The sequence below is a fragment of the Ptychodera flava genome, unplaced genomic scaffold (assembly GCF_041260155.1).
Source record: "Ptychodera flava strain L36383 unplaced genomic scaffold, AS_Pfla_20210202 Scaffold_66__1_contigs__length_654902_pilon, whole genome shotgun sequence".
NCBI classification, from domain to species: Eukaryota; Metazoa; Hemichordata; class Enteropneusta; family Ptychoderidae; genus Ptychodera; species Ptychodera flava.
In genome coordinates, this window is record NW_027248388.1 from 482,049 (window position 1) to 498,354 (window position 16,306).

General features: G+C 38.1%; 1 protein-coding gene across 1 annotated transcript; it reads right to left on the minus strand.

Annotated features, from left to right (window-relative positions):
* Positions 1 to 88: 88 nt before the first annotated feature.
* LOC139128726 (fibroblast growth factor receptor 2-like) lies at positions 89 to 14,544 on the minus strand. The gene is made up of 9 exons (XM_070694456.1): positions 14,391 to 14,544; positions 13,383 to 13,670; positions 2,894 to 3,018; positions 2,332 to 2,388; positions 1,626 to 1,854; positions 1,272 to 1,382; positions 997 to 1,184; positions 407 to 523; positions 89 to 253 (listed from the first exon to the last, which is right to left on the minus strand). The coding sequence occupies exons 1-9, from the start codon at positions 14,542 to 14,544 to the stop codon at positions 89 to 91; spliced, it is 1,434 nt and encodes a 477-aa protein (XP_070550557.1).
* Positions 14,545 to 16,306: the final 1,762 nt, after the last annotated feature.

Sequence of the window (16,306 nt, forward strand, 5' to 3'; positions counted from 1 at the left end):
GCCATACTATTACATGACATAATCAACCGCCCTTAAATATACCAAATAATGCTTAATCCGATAACATAGAAGGTCAAAACACATTCGTTTATGGAGTTGGCAATCTTTGATGCCACAACCACTCTTTGTCTGTGCACTCACCTAGTGTGACTATCTCCCACACGACAACGCCAAATGACCAAACATCACTCTCTATCGAAAATTCAGAATACCAGAGTGCTTCCGGTGCCATCCATCGTATAAGCTCTCGCGTCTGAAATAGAAAGCGCAGAACGCATACTTTATGAGGAAAACTATTCAAATCAAGGCCCCCCACTTTACCAAAGTTTCTGACAACCAAAATAGTCATTCAAGTATAGTACTTGGTGCGTTCTGTAATCAATGAATATCAAAGAGGTGCACTTACTTTGTTGTTGTCACCGTTCCCTCTTAAATTTTCAAGATCTCGTCCAACGTTTGTAACTTTACAAATTTTGTAGTCATTTAACATAACATTCCTCGCAGCGAGATCACGATGAAGTACCTGTATGTTAATCAGATGGCATCGATATTACCTGTTTACAAGAACAGTGGATGGTGTTTTTATTTCGAAATAACATTAGTCGTAGTCCTCAACCTCAAGCTCATTGCCAACGACCTCAAACTATTTGTATTTGAACGGACATGCACGATATAGTGAACATGCATGACAAACTCATCGATATTCGGAGTCGAAACAATTTCCCCACTCTCCCAGTATTTTTCTCATATTTTCCTCTGATAACTTTTATATCGAATTTCCAATCAATTTTTGTTAAGATTTCCTCTTTTTTCACCTGCTTCAACACGATAAAGTATTCAATTTATAATATTATCAATATACAACATCCGGCTGGTGTGTTTTGGTTACCTTGCATTTTGTAGGCCGCCGTCAAAACGATTTACAAAACGTAACGCATTCAAAGGAATTCTCCATTATTTTGAAATTGATTATTAAGTTACATGTCTATAGACTACCTTTTTCGATGACAGGTACACCATAGCACTCGCAGTTTGCCGGGCAAAGCTTAGAAGATCACCGCTACTCAGACTCAGCGATTTTCCTTCATCGTTGGCGTAGTTGCCAGCATTTGATTTTCGAAAATCTCTCAAATACGCTTGCAAGTTGCCGAGTGCCATATAATCTAACAGCAAATACGTTGGTTCTGTAAAGTAAAAACCTCTGTCAATGGAATTATTAGCAAATGATAGACGAGATCAATCTTCTTTATAATACTTGATGTTATACTAACCTGTCTTGGTACAACATCCGATCAGCGAGAGGACATTTTTGTGCCGACCGATCGTTTTAAGTAACTCCAGTTCATCTGTTAACTTCTGTTTGTCGTCTTCAGTGGCGTTATCTAGACACACAGATGAAAAAACAATTTATAAAGTCAAAGTTGTACATCTTATTATATAGTTATCAGTAATTGTCAGTTTAATATTTCATAAAAGCGATAACAAGGTATGAATTATTCCGTCAGATAACGTATAAATGCACCTCTCTCGCATCACTCTCTCTCTCTCTCTCTCTCTCTCTCTCTCTCTCTCTCTCTCTCTCTCTCTCTCTCTCTCTCTCCAATAACACCATAGTACATCGATACCTTTGATAGCTTTTAATGCCACCACAGTTACACCGTCCCTGCCGCAAAGTTCCCATGCTTCGGCCTTGAAAACCCTGCCGAACGTGCCTTCGCCAATCAAATCTTTCTGACGGACGTACTCTTTTGGAAACTCCAGGAAGGTCTCTCCAGGCATCACATACTCTGTAGTTGTGTCAGACTTCGTATTCGACAGAGACGCGTATTGCTCAAGGGTCGCGTAGACAGAGGCCTGTAGAAGGTAATTCAGATATTTTGGATACGTTAGATTGTGTGGCTAAGTTTTCAAGATGAATTAGAATTACTGGAGACCTATTGTTGAAATGCAAACTTTCAAGATATCGTTTTACCAGGCTTTGCACTGATGTCACAGGCTTACATGTTGTCAAGAATGCTTGTGAAATATTTACAAACATAAAATGTCATTCGGTATACTGCATCACTTTGACGTAGTTATTGTTGACGTGGTTCCTGGAAGTAAACATAAAAGATTTCATTTGAATTTCGAATTAGACACAATTTCTGAAAAAAAATATTTATCCTGGATTGCTACTGCACGGAGGCTTACAGTATAAAATTTTCAACACCACTCCAGTGTACGTCAACACCAATCCTGTGTACGTATTTGCACAGTATATTCCGGACAACATATTTGTGGACTTGTCATACAAGACATGCGTGCCCTAAGGTGAGAAACAAAAGATCTTACCTGAGGGATATCCCGTAAGTCAAGCTCTTGATATTGATGATCTGTCTCTCCCTCCAACTGCAAATTAAAACATATAAATTAGACAAAACAGGAAACGGTACATATTTCGATGATGTATTCTACCCACTTATATTATATCTATGTACCGTCACCGTCGATATCACACCTGAATAATCAAACCTAATCGCATCACAGAGGTTTCATAATTTAGGTACGATTCCATCATTTAGAAGTGCCCGTACCTCTAACAACTGAAGTCTGAGGGAAAATCGAGTGTCCGAACAATACATTCCCTTTGCGGAAGAGCAAAAATCACATCAATATTGAAAACAGCCTCATGAAGATGATAGTTATATATATTGTTTGGTGTGGACCCCCGCGAAAATTATTTGTTCCATGCAAGCTATTAGTGGTTAGAATTGTCAATTCGAAAAGCATGAATGCATAAAGTACATCTGTCCGTTTTATTTTCTTTAACCCTTTTGATGAATATCTCCGAGAGAATAATGATATAATAGGTCAGAATAGACTAAAAGGGAGAAATTGAAATTGTGCTGCTTACCCTTCTGTCCCGCATTAATTTCCGTTTTCTTTTCCTCAAGAGATCTACCACAACAACAACTGACACTGCTAAAACCACGATAACACTCATCGTTGAAACAACAGGTACGACGACGGAGTACTCATCTCCAAAAATAAAGGAAAAAAAGAAAGATCATGTACATAAATACCTGATATTTGTAAATAAATGCAAGACAATCAAAATATATACCATTTGCTACAAAGAAAATAAACATCAGTTTTGAATACATTAATTTGAAAACAACCTTGGTCATTTCTGGTATCTTTAAAGCCGCAATTTTCAATCCCAGGTTCTCACATTAGTGGAGTTCTCCTCCCAGTCAAACACTTGGCCAGTACGATGTGTGATTTCTGTAACATTAATTACACAGACTGATCTCAACCTGTTGGTACCTTTTGTTAATCTTGCAAACAGAGTTTATACAAGCGTCTGATGGACGGTCGGTTCAAATCGCCAACGGTCATTGCATCCCCCCACTAACGCTCGAATTTCCTAAAAAAATCGTCTTCCAGTCTCGTTAGCATTTGAATATAACCACAGAGTTCGATCGGCAGCAGCTTCGTGCTGATCACTTGGCAGTCTTTTTGCAGCCGGGAGAAACTAAAAAGAGGCATATTCTGGAGCATGTGCCCGTGTATTACCTTTTTAGTGTCAACTTATACTATGAACACCTCCATAGCTTCGCGCCCTTTTAAAAGGAGGTTCCGCCTTTGAGGGGGTGAAATGACTGTGAAATGCTGGTGTTTAAAACTTCTGTTTTAACTGTTTATCATAAGAAATGACAAATACGTTTTGGTGTCACAAGTTCTCCAAATATTTAATATAATCTCATACATAGAGTAAAAGTTGTTATTTATTCAATTGCAATTTACAAAAACAATGAAAATTGCCTTTCATTTTAACACGTTACGAAGAAGAGTAAGACATACATGTATATATTTGATGAAATCAAATACAATTTGCAAATATATATAATTCAGAACATTCCTGTAACACTTTTTTGATAAGTGCCGTAAACTTTATTGTTACCAATATTCATTCTATGAACTAAAATGTTGTAATGCCGCTTAAAAAATTGCAAGTGAGATTTCCCCGACTACAACACGCAATTTAAATTAGAACATCATTCTACTACAGTAACTGCTGGTTGCTTTGAAAAGAAATTTACACGATTAAACAAAGGCAGAAATGACAAATGTAATACGTTATGAACATTTTTAACGAAGCATTTTTGCAAAATAAATAAAACATTGATTAGAATGTAGGTCACAATATAAGGCTTAAGTCATTAATAGTATATATTGTCGACCCATTTATCAACGTCCAGAATAATATTCCAAGTAAAGGCAGAAATGTGTCTACAATCAATTAAAAGTGTATGCGAATTGATATGTTCACCAAGTGTAAATTGGAAAAACCCTATTATTTCATTAATTAACATCTTCACTGACTGAGTGCTTATCGTATAATTGAATTTAATAAGAATCCAAATGAAATACTCATTGTGCATTATCTGCAATTTCCTAACCTGATAAAGTTACATTGAGCTCTATTTCACGTTGATTTGTTCCGAGCTTATTTTCAGCAGCGCAGATATACTCCCCTCCATCGTCTTCGATGACACTAGTAATGGCATAAGTATACTACTGTCTTCTCCTAAATCTAAGTTTTTCCCATCTTTCTTCCATATTAATTTGGCATCTGGGTAGGCATCGACTGCTCAGTTAAGACTGACGGAGGACCCTATTGTCACGTCCACTGTCTCTTTATCCCCGCTTAAAATGCTTGGTTTGTCTGAGAAGATAATTGGGATGTGCAAACATTTGAATAAACGAATAATGGTCGTTGAATTGTCAAACTATCGATCGATTATTCTTAATTGTTCGTTCCATTCACTCTTTGTGTTGTAGTACATTTCACTACATTTGTGCACTTGCTTTCTTATCCAATGCTGCAAATGTTGATTAGTGTGCCTTAAAATCATTCATAGTTTTTTATCAAGTCTGATATTTATAGAAACCCCTTTTCATACCCGTTGACAATCTTGAGCCTTGGACATCGACCACTCTTTATATTTGTTGCCTGCATCATAGGTGTCACAACTTCTTTATTATTCAAAATCAATAAAACATGAGTTTATGTCTGTATATGATTACGTTGGGCCAATAGAGTGACTTTTGATGATATCATTTCACTAATTTTCGTTATCATTTATAGTTGAACTTTGTACTCCATGTTGAGATAACATCAACCCGTACATATATTGACAGCATTGTTACCGTTGACCAGTACGTAATTCAGTCAAGAAATCAGTTTAAATATAGATAATCATGGCTCTTTGCTTCCCATGTATGAACGCTGTGGTGACAAGCTGAGTAGTCGCTGTTTCATCATGATGAGGGAATAGAACAGGATTTGTACTGGCATACAAATAAAAAATAGCGAAAGAAATATTTGCATGTTAACGAATTCTTAGTTGACAATCTCTCGAGATGCTTCTATCTGATTAGTTTGTCTTATTTCCACTCCCTATTGCCGATATCTAGAATACTCACAATGAACATGATTGGTATTCAGAACTTATTCCACTCTCTACACTTTGTTCTACAAATGTTGTGTTTGCTTCACAATAGTAGCTGCCGTTGTTCTATCGTTGCATGACCCCGAGATCAAAGGTGTGATTCGTGACCCAATCCTGATTCTCAACACTGTCTACCTGGTTCACAGTTCATGACGTGGAGTAGTACAAGGAAGTTGAATCCGGTACTCCGTCAGTCACTGAGCATGTAACCGTAACTTGAGTTTTGTGTTCTTCTGCTGCAGCTGATGCCCAACGATGTCAACAGTTGGCATTTGGCAATTGGCCTATTGACAAATAAAAAAACGAGATGTTCATTGCCAATGGATCTTGGCAAAGTCAAAAACTGGAAGACAATAATCCATATTGGACTCATTTGTATCAACATGCATACCGATCAAACGACCGTGAAAACGTATGCTCTATGACACTTCAAAACAAATTAGACGGTCATATTTTAAAGGGACAAAGTCGGCAATTTTTCATGAATTTCGTTTGATATGAGACACTATGTATATTGTTCGACAAATTGAAACATACTGATAAATGGATGACCATGCATATATTCGACCCCGGTTTGAGATACGATATATGAAACCATCGCGAGAAAGAACAAATGGTCATGACAATTTATTCTTTCTCGCCAAGGTTTCAATTTGTCGAAAACCGGGGTCGAATATATGGTCACCCATTTATTCTGTATCATTGAACATGTCAAACAATGTGAATAGTATCTCGTATGAAAAAAAATTAATGAAAAATGGCGGACTTTGTCCCTTTAAATGTACTCTATTAAATTTTATGTACTCACGAGGACTATAAAAGACCAAAGAGGTCTTGCACAAAAGAAATTAATGTGGCAAAGAGAAACTTTAAGCAGACCTTGGCTTTGAATAGTAAAGAAAACCCCAAAGCGTTCTACACTTACAGGTTAAGACAGAAAGTAAAAGAGATCATTAGTCAACTGAAGAAGGATGATGGAGTAGTGTGTGAAAATGAAATGGACATTGCTACGATCCTGAACGAAGTCTTCACAACATTTTTTTATTGTTTGGTTTTGTTTTTTTCGGAAGAAGATACCAGTAGACAAGTTGAAAAGTTGTTAGATGTATATTACGGAGGAAGCTGGATATCGCTATTTATGCCGTCTGACAATTACAAAGTATGCTGGCCCTAATAAGATGTATCCATTAATCCTGAAAGAATGTGCATCAATTATGTGTAAATCAAATGCAGCAAATTGTGGCCCATTCAGCCTTACTTCAGTGGTTGGAAAGGTTATGGAATCCTGTTTGCGAGACGCTCTTAGTTGTACATTTAGAGAAGAAAGGTTTGATTAATGACACTGAACATGGCTTCCGGGCACACAGATAATGTTTGACAATTTTATTAGAATTCTTTGATGTTGTAAAACCAAATGTTGATGAAGGAATACCTGTGGATGTCATTTACCTGGACTTTTCAAAAGCATCCGACAAAGTACGACAAGTAAGACTGTGGTGCAAACTACTGAGTCATGTTGTCGGTAGCATAGTGACTAACCGGATTGAAAGTTGGCTGAACAATCGAAAACATCGTGTTGTCATTCGAAGTGCCTGCTCTTATTGGTCTTCGGTACCCAGTGGCGTTCCCCAGGGATCAGTGTCGGGAGCAGTTCTATTTTTAATCGACATCAATGATATTGACAGTGGTATCCACTCTAATATAATGAAGTTTGCTGATGACACTAAAGTGTATAGAACTATTGCTACAGAGCAGGTGAGAAATGCGCTACAGTCAGACATGGATACTGTATTGAACTGGTCAGCCACTTGGCAAATAAAATTCAACATAGACAAATGTAATTTAGTAATGCATATAGGTCCAAAACACCAGGAACTCAACTATGTTATGAATATGAATGAGACACCACTAGCTACAGTAACACAAGAAAAAGACATTGAAGTAACACTCCACAAATCAAGTAAACCATCCAGTCGCTGTGTTGAAGCAGTAAAGAAGGCAAACAAGACTCTTGGATTAATTAACAGATCTTTTCTTTTCTTTTAAGTCAAAGGACATCATAGTGAGATTGTACAAGCAATTTGTCAGACCGTCGTTGGAATATGCCATACAGGAATTGTTACCCTGGTTACATAAGGACATTTACATGATAGAAAAGGTACAGAGAAGAACTACACGATTAATACCAGAATTACGCTATTTTCGTTGTGAAGAGAGACAACCTGGGAAGGCTTGATTTGACACCTTTGAGTTTAAGAAGACAGAGGGGTGATATGGTCCAGATGTATAAGATAATGACCAATTGTGTTCACTGCAAACTGAATACGAAATTACAGGAACCCGGTAACATTTCAACGAGAGAACATGTCTACAAAAATAACAAAACTCATGCAAAGCTGGATGTCAGGAAGCACTTCTTTTCATGCAGGATTGTAAATGAGTGGAACAGTCTGCCAGACAAGGTCGTCACATCACCAACAGTGAATACTTTCAAAAACGCCATTGACTTATACTGCGCTACCAAAAACTGATAGAGGGATGTCAAGAATACTGACAGGATTGCTAATCCCGTAAACTGAACTGAACTGAACTGAACTTCGAGAAATCATCAGGTAATCAAGGATGATCACATCAGTACAGCCGATGTAATACTTTGGTATTTTAATGATGAAGACAGTGATATTAGTGGTCAGCTTGATCATCCATTTTGAGTCAGGTCTATTCTGTTTGATGTGCTTAAGAATGTCTTTATCTTGTAGGCGGGTCATAAGATCGTTCAAGTCTTGTCGATTTCTGATTAAAGTAGGTGCATCTAAGAGGTGATATTTATTGGATGGATAGAAGTACCGCAAGGCTCCCGTCTCTACGTGTCGCATGATAAAACCCAGAGCAAGATGGATCTTGTATTGTGTGGATTCCCTTCGCTCATCTGATAAATGTCTTCTGCACACACCTAGATGGAATCTGACTTCATAATATGGTCGTCACTCCATCTCTGCAGCAGCTCCTGTCCTTTGGAACTCTTTACCCCTGGACATAAAAACCTCTCGTAATGTCAACATTTTCAAAAGACGCTTCAAAACTTACATCTTCCAGAGAGTATTTTTATTGTAACTCTGAGCGCCGCTGAGCACTGTTTAACTTTGGATATTTGGCGCTATACAAATTTTCTATGCAGACAGTCTCGAGAAATATTCCAACTTTATCCCGTTGAAATCCACCAGTTTTTCTGAAATTGTACACATCCAGCAATGGGTTCCCCTCACGGTGTCTGGATCGGATGTGAAACCAATTCTCTCTGTATATGGGTACAAGGTCTGAATCAACGTCATGACCACCGTTGCCCTCTAAAGCTGGTTCCAACGGATCAACGGACAATGCGATAGAGGGACTTTTTCCATTTTTGTCAAACTGGCTTATGCTGCCATCAGGCAAATTAGTTCCATGACAACCAACCTGCATGATTGCACTGTTTTAATCATAATCGGAGGCAGGGGAAGGAGAGGAGGGTGAAGAACTGGGTGGCTCTTGCTGATGATTGTGGGCGTGTTTTTTTTTTCAATGCCTCGAAAGACTTAAAGTACCGAAAGCATCAAACGCATTTGTATGTGACTGATGTTGACAATTTTTGTGTCCACAGAGATGATTGATGTAGTGAGTTTACCTGTTAAATGTCATGTCACATGTTGAACATTTGTTGACAGCTGAGTGGAGGTGACAATATTTGATGTGATGTCGCACGTAATCTTTGGAAGCAAAGGCACGATCACAGAAAGGGCAGGAAAAGTTTTTATTTTCTTGCCCTGTGTAGACAAATTCAATGTCTCTGTATCTCTTCAGGCTGTCTTTTCGACTGAAATACAAATCACAACTGAGGCACTAGGAGAAATGTTTCTTGTCAATGTGAACTGTGATGATTCAAATCAGGTTCTCTGGAAAAGTGTCTGTGGCACGTTGGACATTGTATATTATCTACTTGAGGTTAGTTACCTATCTCTGTGAGTGCCCGCATGAACGCTGATGATGGCTACCGATATGTTGTTTTGAAAGCCACTTTTGAAGCTCCTTCATCGGAGGGCCGGGTATCACTCTGAAAATCAACAAATAAATACATGTATATAAATACAAATATTAAAATACAAACATAAATAAATAAATAGATAAATAGATAAATAAAGAAGATGAAATTAAAAATACATACATACTATTACATAAATACACACAGACACAGACACAGACACAGACACAGACACAGACACAGACACACACACACACACACATATATATATATATATATATATATATATATATATATATATATATATATATATATATATATATATATATATATATATGTGTGTGTCTGTCTGTCTGTCTGTCTGTCTGTGTCTGTGTCTGTGTCTGTGTCTGTCTGTGTCTGTGTCTGTCTGTGCATACCCTTGAGTGCACTTGTGTCAATTTAGGTCAATAACAGTAATAAATAGAACAAATTAAGTAAAAAAAAACCAATTACCTCAAGCTCTTTGGAGAAATTTAAATGACGTCACTTATATCCCGATGCTGCTCGACTCTACCTTTCCTTGACTTATCCATTCTATTTAAAAGAGAGTAGAAGAAGATAAATTAAATTTATATATTTCTTCATTATACCTTTATTGCGTTTATGATGATGTGATTCCTTTTCTTCCTTTTCCTGGTCAACCTCTTAATAGGTCTTTCTTCTTTTTACACACCAAAAATAGATCTTTCATAGTACCATCATCATTGTATGAAAGGAAGAATATCACTGTTGACAGGACATTGCAATGACAGGGTTCCCCTTGTAATTGGAAATTTATCACTTCAAGCGAGTAAAAATTAAAGTCGACATGATGCGCATGAAAAGAAATGAGGGCACCAGAGCCCTGTCTGTGACTGATGCCCATATTGGATTGGATTTTAAACAAGTAGACCTTTGTAATAGTATAAAATTGAATAGAGTTAAGTGTTCAATTCAATTAATCTGCAAGAAACTGTAATTAGGCGTGTCTGGGAAATGGCTCTTGACATAAAAAACTCAGCACGCCAGATGTGATCCAAAATGCCCTATGTTCAGTACACAAGAGACTTCCTGTAATGAGCTACTGATACTGCTAAATGCCTTTCTTGGTTGGTAAAGCTTTGTTTGATCAACATCTGCAGCACATGTTGTCAGATTTAGTGCAGTCATTTACAATATATATCTCTAATTGTAAACATTCTTTCCCTGTTTAGCCAATGTGGGCAGCCACATTAATCACAAAAGGTCATTAACCCAGTCAATTAATAATTTATCAACATGATGTTGCTAATATTTTGTACACTACGATCGACATCTGTACTATGTTTCATAAAATTTGATGCAGTCTTTCTGGACATATCACACTAATTAGGAAAGTTCATTAAATAATCAAATTAGCAATTAATTAACAAGATATTGCTGAATACTATTCTTCACTATTACAACAATGTGTGCTAGACATCTGTACCAAGTTTCATCAAATTTGCTCTAGTACGTCTACATATATATCCTTATTCATCAAATATGAAAATTAGCAATTAAATGATATGATTCTGCTAAACGTTTTTACACACAGTTACAGCTTTGGTATATGAAAAGCTGTACCAAGTTTCATAAAATTTGAGTCGTTATTTCTTTACATATTGTCAGGTTTATGAAAATTCATTAAATATGCAAATTAGTGATTAAATGACATTATCCTGCTAAATATCTATGCACACTGTTACAGCTTTCGTATATCAAAAGCTTTTTGTAATGAGGGATTTATGTCAATTGGTTTAATTTAGAATTGGTACCGTGCCTACCAAAGAAGACACACGATGTACGCTTTTACATACTCACATACTGCTGATATAACTTCCGCAGTGTAAACATTATAAATAGAGTGACGTCAATAAAAGATAGATTGTACAAAGATGCTTGCATTTTAAGAGATCGATAATGCCTGTCTTTGCCGGCGCCAGACATCCATCAAATCCGAACGAAAACTGAGTAGTAGTCTGCTGTCACGTGTTTTACAGTTTCGAAATTTCAAAAACATACCTTTGATAGTTTGGAAGATAATACACAAAATGGAGGTACAGAACAGAGCCGTGTGTATGCACTGCACCAGACACGTTCGATACGGTAAAGTCAAATATCGTGAACTGGTTGAAACGATTGACACTGATTTATTATTTAGTTTATTTTGCTTTCCGTTTTACAGAGCATTCGGGTTGACATCTATATGGTTGACATGGTACCACTCTACGGTATCGGGATAAATTTGAAAAAACCTACATGCTCTGAAATAGAGAATATACAAGCTGGCGACATATGGTATGTGGCGCGCGCCGGCCCTAATAGCGACACATCAAAAGCCTGCGTACAATCAACTCCACATTTATTTATTCATTCAATCGATTGTGAACGGTTCTTTTATAGTTTCATCGTATAGATATCGGTTAAATATTTGCTGTCATCGGAGACGAAATACTTCATTACACTTGGAGTGGTTTGCGTTATATCCATATTACATGGCATAAGTATACAAACAGACACCTATCGGCCGGTTATTGAAAATAAAATTGACGGCTGATAAAAACCTCATAATTTTAGAAAAACACGATTGCATAGTCTATCCCAAAACTTACCTAGCTATTGTCCGACACTTGTCTTCAATACCGCTGCTCAAGATTGATAATGTCTTGCCATTGACGGGCCAAAAACTCCGGAGAATATTCCAGTTCATGATGTAATGGACAATGAATATATTCAGTTCAGTGCAGTAACAGACAAAATATGTCGGTAGATGGCACACTTTTGCATCAACGCCACAGTGCAGGCATTGTGAGGTATGGATACAGTTGCGGGTACTTTATAGCCCTCCCACTTTAAACAATCTCAAATAGACCAACCAGGTGATCAGTATAAAAAGGAACGTGTGCAGACTTTACAAATTGGGCAATGGAGGACCACCTATCCCGACTTCGATAATTTAAATGAACCAATTAGGATTAAGTGTCAAAAAAGGGGGCCAATACTACTTTTCTTTGATGAGTTAAGGGGTCAGTTGCCACAAGTGCCGCATTGCCACGGTCAGAAATCAGGGGAGGGGTGCATGCCACAACTGTAACTTTCCTATGCGAGTAAAGGGCTAAGGTGGCAATTTTTAACTGTTTGGGGTAAGCTAGGGGGTTCAGCGCCACACAGTTCTCACCTCCACCACTGTCCCAATTTTATTTGGGGGAAGACAAATACAATGTGCCACAACTGTAAGCCTTCAAGGCGAGCGCAAATGGCTCAGATGTTAAATTTTAACTTTTTTTGGTGAGCGATAGGTCCAAAATTAGGGAGCCGTGTCACATTTTTTTATTTATTAGGGTAAGCCAGGTAGCGTTATCACACATTCAATATTTTTGGGTAAGCTAGGTGGTCCAGTACCACAGCACCATGGTCCCAAATTTGGGACGCGCCACTTTTCGGAGAGGTAAACAAGGGGGCCTTCGTCACATTTTGTGATACTTTTGGGTAAGCTTGGGGGGATTTTGGCACAGCCACGCGAAAAAAATAAGAGTTATAAGGTGCCGTTCTATACTACTCGGTGGCATCTGCCATACGGTTCGTTCCATTCTATCGATCTGGTCTTGTTTGACTTGCATGAGTTTGATGACCATTCAGAGAGATAAATGCACTGTTAGGTTGTGAATAAGTCAGCTAGCGCTATTATCGCGTACAGAACACAATGCGTCAACTTGCGCTTGTTATGCTAATATAGTTTGCATTTCAACATGCTCCCAGTAGGAAAAAAAAATGATGAGAATAGTATTCCCCCTCCCGTTTTATTTTTGACAAGTGGATTTACTTACATTGCACTTCAATGTTGATGGTGACATAGGCAAAACCCACCGATAAGTCCCAGAATGTATTTTTTGCCTGGCAAGTGTAGTAGCCTCCATGATCACGGCTGATCTCTGTGAAGTTCAACCAGGCGCCATCAGCGTTGGCGCTTCCACCGCTCCACGATATAGCGTCGACTGCTGGATTGGCCTCGGTAACCATACAGCCAACAGAGAGTGGCGCGCCCTCTAGCACTACAACACTATCGCCAGAGTAATTGAAGGTACCATAAACTTCGGTCGTGACCGCAGGTTTGCCTGTAAAATACAAATCAAAGCACAGTAAATAAAAGAGGATGAATTGATGGCAATAATTAAGCAATAAAGCACATCCAGCGATGGTATACCACGAGAAAAGTACAGCTCGCAACATATATGCACGAGAGATAGCGAGTGCACATATGAAGTTAACTGGTGAAAACCGAGTGGTATACTGTCGCTGGGCGTGATTTTTATCGCTATGATATCATAACAATTATTGAAACTCTGAAATCGAACGTCAAAAAAGGAAATGTGCTTTAGTCGAGAGCTCAGGCGTGTGCCAACCATGGTATATCGCGATTATACCACGGTTCTTTTCACTTCGCGACCAATCAAAGTCCCGCATTTGCGCCATCAATATACTGGTATGATATACGATGTTAAATTACTTTGGGAGAAGTTGAAACGACGGTACTGAAATTTTGTTATTTGCAACAAGTTACACACTATCAATATTTGTTCGAATAAGTACAGAAAGAAATCTCCTCCGGACGCTCTGTAACATCGAATCGTGACAGAATAGTCACAGATGTGTCATATTTTCTCGGTCAGAGATATACAGTGATAGTTTAAAAGCTTCTAACTACGAGGTCTCGAAAATCAAACAAAAGTTTCATTAAACGAGTTTCGAAATATGAAAATATCGACGTCTGAGAATGGAGAATGTGCAAACACGTGATGACATGCTAGAATCGACAATTCACTGAAACTACTTACATTGGACAAACAATTCAAGACTTTCCTGGCCCATTGCCATGGAGTTGTCATAGAATCTATTATGAGCCATGCACACGAGTGTTCCTCCGTCACTACGATCGGCACTTGGAAGTGGGTAAGTCGTACCATCGTAAATTCTCTGACCGCCGCTCATCCAGTGTACATCGTAGGGTGCAGGGTTGGCGTCGACGGTACACTGCAAGGTGACCGATTCGCCTTCTTTACAGATCACCTCCTTTCTATTGTTATGTAGGTCATTTCCCCACACTCATCATGACCTGAGTTCAATTAGTCTAGAACATTCTCAAGGTCACTGCCCTTGATGACCTCACAACCTTGAATTCAATTAGTCATGTTTGGAATGTTCTGGAAAGTTGATTAGTTGTGTAAGGGAGATAATTTTAGAACAGTAATTAGCATGTCAATAAAAGTTCTAGATTGTTCTTATATGCCTTTATAAAAGGGACGTGCACAGCTTCCAGTCAGACTTTTGGGATCGTGTCTCTTGTGTGTTACTAAACTCCAGCAGTAGTCATTCTCAAGACTTTTCAAGACCTTCACTGCCAACGCTGGATTTATACTGTGGACTTTGTGCAACTACAAGCCTGCAAGCCGAAGGACTGTTCATTCATCCGACTGACTGTTACAACTCTGAGACTGGAGCTTTGCCGTCCCAGCTGAGATAAGTAGTCTGTACACTTTTAAAGCTTGTACTCTATCCCTGACTTAGCAATTAGTTTTATTTTCGTAATAAATTTTGTTTAAACGTTAACTGCTGAGTTCACCCTTTTTGTTCGTTTTCTCTGCACGTAACAAAATTGGGGGCTTGTCCGGGATACGAATATTTTGAGCCGTTTGACAACATTTTGCCTGCTTTTTCAAAACTACTGTATACTGTGAACTCAGCGAAATTCAATCATGGCGGAATTCAAGCCAGACGAATTTATGGATGACCTTGATCAGGACACATTTAATTCCCTCAGAAAAGACAACCTCATAGCACTGGCAAATTTCCTTAAAGTAGATGTCAAAAGATCTATGCGCAAGCGAGAAATTCAGTTCAAGATTGCAAAACATTTAGTTAATTCTGGCCATTTTGAAGAGTCTGCCTTAAAAGATTATGAGCCTGAGTCTTCCTTCGAACTCAAAAAATTAGAATTAGAAATACAGGCAGATTTGGAGCTTAAGAAATTGGAATTAGAAAAGGAAAAATTACAAATGAAAGACAAAGAATTACAAATGGAAGAAAGACAGAGAGAAAAGGAGAGAGAATTGGAAGAACATCGACTACAGTTAGAAATGAGACGTTTAGAGCTTGGACAGTCAGGAAAATTCTTCCCTTCAGACAAGTTTGACATCACTAAGCATTTCAGGTTAGTTCCCCCTTTCCAAGAAAAGGATGTTGATAAATATTTCCTCCATTTTGAGAAAATTGCTCAGAGTCTGAATTGGCCTAAGGAGTCCTGGTCTATGCTTTTGCAGAGTGCTTTGGTGGGTAAAGCCAGAGAAATTTACATTCAGTTGTCAGTAGAGCAGGCTTCAAATTATGATTCTGTGAAGGAATTAATTCTCAAGGGCTATGAGTTGGTGCCTGAAGCTTACCGTCAGAAATTTAGGGATTGTGAGAAGGTGAAGGATCAAACTTATGTTGAATTTGCTCGAACAAAAGAACAACTGTTTGATCGTTGGTGTTCTTCGGAAAAGGTCAGTCAGAATTATGACAAATTACGACAGCTTGTTTTGATTGAGGAATTTAAAAGGTGCATCCGGAGTGACATCAAGACATTTATCAATGAACAAAAGGCAGATACATTGGAGGTTGCTGCACGTTTGGCCGATGATTATTCATTGACCCACAAATCTTCATTTCTCAGCAAACCATCCCAGTCCTTTTCATACAGAAACAATGCAGGTAA